The sequence below is a fragment of the Pecten maximus genome, unplaced genomic scaffold (assembly GCF_902652985.1).
Source record: "Pecten maximus unplaced genomic scaffold, xPecMax1.1, whole genome shotgun sequence".
Classification (NCBI taxonomy): Eukaryota; Metazoa; Mollusca; class Bivalvia; order Pectinida; family Pectinidae; genus Pecten; species Pecten maximus.
The window spans coordinates 10,231-15,844 of record NW_022982820.1 but is presented as its reverse complement, the minus strand read 5'-3'; the positions used below and the strand labels follow the sequence as shown (position 1 = coordinate 15,844).

Here is a 5,614-nt window from a genome sequence, read left to right as displayed (position 1 = left end):
ACGAGTAAACAAACTGCCTTGCTATGGAACAGTTATGTATGGCGGATGATACATAGAGTACTCTACGGTTACAAATTTAGAAAGGTGTTTTGAATGAAAAATGGTTAGAATTTGAGCCCAATATTTTAAGGCAGGAATCCATCATTTTGACATAAGTCTCTGGTCTGTCATGTTGAAATAGTTTACCATGAGTTCAGTAGCACTTCAGACCTACTTTTGTCAGTAGTCCAATAATATGCTAACAAGAAATATCTTTAATAAAGATAAACGGCATAGTTTTAATGCTGGTGGTTATAATGTAAAACTGCTGGTGAAAAAAAAAAAAAACGAACTAACTAATAAATGCGTTTTAACCCGGATAACAAAATTATGTCAGTTTGAATCATTTTTGGTGATAGTAGGACTGCATTTGAATCAGGAATATAATTTCATTGATATGTCATTTGAATAGATACATCCACTTATTCAGCTTGCATTCAATCTTAACTTTGTTTCGTCTTTAACTGCATATCTGCATTTTGCATTTACCGCTACATTGACCAATCACATACTTCATCTTGACCAGTAACGCCACCTGTCGCGTCATATCCAGGTCCAAAAGAAAATTATACGGCTATGCCGAAAATTAAACAAAGAGTAAATAAAACAATTCCCTACAGGTGTTAGTCATAATTTCATTGTTATTTAACATCCCCTCCGAGTTTTGTCCAGTCTGTATCGGTATGTTGACCTTTCAGGGTCACGGAAGTACTGGACACTTTATTGGTGACATTTATTGATGTCTGTTTTCACTGTGAGATGGACAACATGGCTGATTAATGAATATTTAGTGTTGGACTAGGACGGTAAAGATGGTGTTTTTCATTGCCCGTTTTATCCATGCGTTTCCACCCTCACCATTATAGTGATGTTGTAAACATATAAGAAACATGTTTACCAATAGGATTTATGTGTCGCCCTAATGGGCTCAAGTACATTGTATTTATAGTAATGTAATACTGTAGTCCCTTCCATGTAAAAATGTATCACGATTGTCAGATAATATCTTACACTTTGTCTCAAGAAAAGATCTTATACTTAGCATTTGTCTCTATGCTAAAGATTATTATTTAAAACTTTGCCAAGATATTTATCTTACAACATTTTTATTGGATAATAATATGTAGTTACAGTATTTTTTATGTGATGCCTCAGATGATTATCTTACACTCTCAGAAAAAGATCTAATTTTTTAATTAACACTCAGCCTGCTTGCTAGATAATTATTTCACACATTGCCAGAGATATTTATCTTACAAAATTTGTCTCAGATAATTATCTGTCAGAAAGAGATCATACACCCAGCCTTAAATTACTACCTATCTTTCTTAGCTTTTGATAATTGTTTTACACTTTGAAAAAAAATCTTGCACCCAGTCTTTGATTACTCTCTATCTAAGCTTTAGATAATTTTCTTACACTTAGCCGTACACTAAGTCTCACACTAAGTCTCACACTTAAAATCTCAAACTTAGTCTCACACTTAGTCTCACACTGCCTCACATTAAGCCTGACACTTACAGCTCACACCAAGTCTCACACCAAGTCTCACACTAAGTCTCACGCTAAATCTAACACTTACAGGTCACACTTAAAGTATCAAACTTAGTCTCAAACTTAAAGTCATACACCTTGCCTCACACTGAAAATCTCACTAAGTCTCACACTAGTCTCACAATAAATCTCACACTTTGCCCAACACTAAGTCTCACACTAAGCCTCATGCTAAATCCAACACTTACAGCTCACAAAGCCTCACACTTAGCCTCACACTTAGCCTCACACTTAGCCTCACACTTAGTCTCACACTTAGTCTCACACTTAGCCTCAAACTTACCCTCACACTTAGCCTCACACTTACCCTCACACTTAGCCTCACACTTAGCCTCACACTTAGTCTCACACTTAGCCTCAAACTTACCCTCACACTTAGCCTCACACTTACCCTCACACTTAGCCTCACACTTAGCCTCACACTTAGCCTCAAACTTAGCCTCACACTTAGCCTCAAACTTACCCTCACACTTAGCCTCACACTTAGCCTCAAACTTACCCTCACACTTACCCTCACACTTACCCTCACACTTACCCTCACACTTAGCCTCACACTTACCCTCACACTTAGCCTCACACTTAGCCTCACACTTAGCCTCAAACTTAGCCTCAAACTTACCCTCACACTTAGCCTCACACTTACCCTCACACTTAGCCTCACACTTAGCCTCACACTTACCCTCACACTTAGCCTCACACTTTCCCTCACACTTACCCTCACACTTAGTCTCACACTTAGCCTCACACTTAGCCTCACACTTAGCCTCAAACTTAGCCTCACACTTAGCCTCACACTTAGCCTCACACTTACCCTCACACTTACCCTCACACTTACCCTCACACTTAGCCTCACACTTACCCTCACACTTACCCTCACACTTACCCTCACACTTAGCCTCACACTTAGCCTCACACTTACCCTCACACTTACCCTCACACTTACCCTCACACTTAGCCTCACACTTAGCCTCACACTTAGCAGTGATTTTTTTAGGGTCGATTTGGGGCCGAATTTCGGCCCCTTCCCCTAGAGAAATTTTGTTGTATTTTCCCAATTTCTTGCTCATATTTTCCCATTCAGAAAATATCCCTTCATATTAATTGGTATAAAGAAATGCCGACCAAAATGTATTTCACAAGAAATTTTCAACGCCGATGTTCTCGTTCTATGTTGGTCGCGTTCGATAACGCAAATTCCCGTGCTTTCTGTTTCCGTGTCTGAAACGATGTCGTTTTCCTCAATGTTTCAAATCGAGCGTACCGCGAAAGTCTGTGTCGATCGAGTGTTTTAATCGCACACGTGTCTCACATATGCTATGACAAGCGCTTGAAAGTTTAAGATCATGTAAACAAGAGTCGCACAACACAAAGTATTATGTCAAAAGACTGACAAAAAAGATAGGAAAGGCCTTACGAAAGTGAGTGACTTCTTCAAAAAGTCTTCCGGCGGCGATATACCAAACAACCCGTCAACCAATGAATCATCATCCAACATTGAATCTGTTTTATCAACCGTCCAGACGGAATGTTTACCCGTAGCAAACGTCAATGTACATGTAACCCGCGACGAAAATCTGGTATTAACTTTATCGGGAAAAAAGAGGAGCAGCGTCGATAGATGAACATTTAATGCTGCCAAATATGGATCTTCCTTCTCTTGTCTTTATCGCAGTAGTGTGACATGTGGCTACATGTGCAAGTACTGAGAATTGTTTGAGAATTGTTTATTTTTTGGTGCACATTTGAGTTGTAAGCCATTTGTTACAAAAGGGTATAAAACTTGGGACACATCCTTCAAGAAAATTGAAAAAACATGACAACTGGCCTGGACTCTTTGGTGGACATGTTCAAGGGGCAAAAAACAAGGAAAATGGCCCTTTAGATAGCTATTAAGAATCATTAGGCCAGATGAATGTTGAAAATTTAACAGATAAATAAATATATGGACGTGTTATTGACTTTTTTTTTCATTTAAAACCAACACCAAAATTTCCCAATTGGGGAAAAATGCCGCTGTATTTTCCCAATTGAAAAGGTACAGGCCCCTGTAAAAAAGGATGAAAAAATCACTGCTTAGCCTCACACTTAGCCTCAAACTTACCCTCACACTTAGCCTCACACTTAGCCTCACACTTAGTCTCACACTTAGTCTCACACTTAGTCTCACACTTACCCTCACACTTACCCTCACACTTACCCTCACACTTACCCTCACACTTAGCCTCACACTTAGCCTCACACTTAGCCTCACACTTAGCCTCACACTTAGTCTCACACTTAGCCTCACACTTAGCCTCAAACTTACCCTCACACTTACCCTCACACTTACCCTCACACTTAGCCTCACACTTAGTCTCACACTTAGCCTCACACTTAGCCTCAAACTTACCCTCACACTTACCCTCAAACTTAGCCTCACACTTAGTCTCACACTTAGTCTCACACTTAGTCTCAAACTTACCCTCACACTTAGCCTCACACTTAGCCTCACACTTACCTCACACTTACCCTCACACTTACCCTCACACTTAGCCTCACACTTAGTCTCACACTTAGCCTCACACTTAGCCTCACACTTAGTCTCACACTTACCCTCACACTTACCCTCACACTTAGCCTCACACTTAGTCTCACACTTACCCTCACACTTAGCCTCACACTTAGTCTCACACTTAGCCTCACACTTAGTCTCACACTTAGCCTCACACTTAGCCTCAAACTTACCCTCACACTTACCCTCACACTTACCCTCACACTTACCCTCACACTTAGCCTCACACTTAGCCTCACACTTAGTCTCACACTTAGCCTCACACTTAGCCTCAAACTTACCCTCACACTTAGCCTCACACTTAGCCTCACACTTAGTCTCACACTTAGCCTCACACTTAGTCTCAAACTTACCCTCACACTTACCCTCACACTTACCCTCACACTTAGTCTCACACTTAGTCTCACACTTAGCCTCACACTTAGTCTCACACTTAGTCCCATACTTAGTCTCACACTTACCCTCACACTTAGTCTCACACTTAGTCTCACACTTAGTCTCACACTTAGTCTCACACTTAGTCTCACACTTACCCTCACACTTAGTCTCACACTTAGTCTCACACTTAGTCTCATACTTAGTCTCACACTTACCCTCACACTTACCCTCACACTTAGTCTCACACTTAGTCTCACACTTAGTCTCACACTTAGCCTCACACTTAGTCTCACACTTAGTCTCACACTTAGTCTCACACTTAGTCTCACACTTACCCTCACACTTAGCCTCACACTTAGCCTCACACTTAGTCTCACACTTAGTCTCAAACTTAGCCTCACACAAAGCCTCACACTTAGTCCCATACTTAGTCCCATACTTAGTCCCATACTTTGCCTCACAATAAAACTCACACTTAGCCATACAGATATAAAACTTTATGGTAAGACCATCAACATGTTTTTCCTTTTGATGCATAATATATTGGAAGAATGATTTCCTTATTTCTGAAGAATTCTATGAAACCACCAGCGAAGTAAAACCGTTTGTGACCACCAGCGTGGTCGTAACAGGAAGTTTTATATGTATACAACTTTCTTTCTTGGCTGGTATTACTTTCACTGTTCACAGAATCTGTTATTTTTTATGAGCATTTGTCCAGCACATTCATTTGTACTAAGACTATGATATAAACACACTTAACAAGAGAACAAATGTTCACTGTAACAGCTGACCTGGCTCTGATCAGATGAGGTACTTATTCTATGGCATTTCCTATCAGGATTTTTTCTTTGCTGGTTCCAGTACACCGCTGATTTTTCAGGGAATGTATTTTTTGGAGCCAACTGAAATACTGGACATAACATTGTTGGTTTGTCTACTCATTTTAGTATCTTGTGCATCGTCAGTCATTTGTTGTCTGTTGTCAGTCGTCCATTGTTAGTTTACATTTTCGTATTTCAACTTCTCAAAAATTCCTGAACCAATTTTGAGGAAATTTTGTAGGAACCTTCCTGGGCCAAATATCAACGG

The 5,614-nt window shown here is 40.1% G+C and overlaps 2 protein-coding genes across 2 annotated transcripts; both read right to left on the bottom strand.

Moving 5' to 3' along the window:
* Positions 1–1,784: 1,784 nt before the first annotated feature.
* On the bottom strand, positions 1,785–2,660 carry LOC117320989 (protein draper-like). Its single transcript, XM_033875476.1, has one exon. It carries the CDS (start codon positions 2,658–2,660, stop codon positions 1,785–1,787), a length of 876 nt encoding a protein of 291 aa, XP_033731367.1.
* Positions 2,661–3,659: 999 nt separating this feature from the next.
* On the bottom strand, positions 3,660–5,005 carry LOC117320988 (NFX1-type zinc finger-containing protein 1-like). Its single transcript, XM_033875475.1, has 2 exons — positions 4,091–5,005; positions 3,660–4,001 (listed from the first exon to the last, which is right to left on the bottom strand). The coding sequence occupies exons 1-2, from the start codon at positions 5,003–5,005 to the stop codon at positions 3,660–3,662; spliced, it is 1,257 nt and encodes a 418-aa protein (XP_033731366.1).
* Between the last annotated feature and the right edge of the window lie 609 nt (positions 5,006–5,614).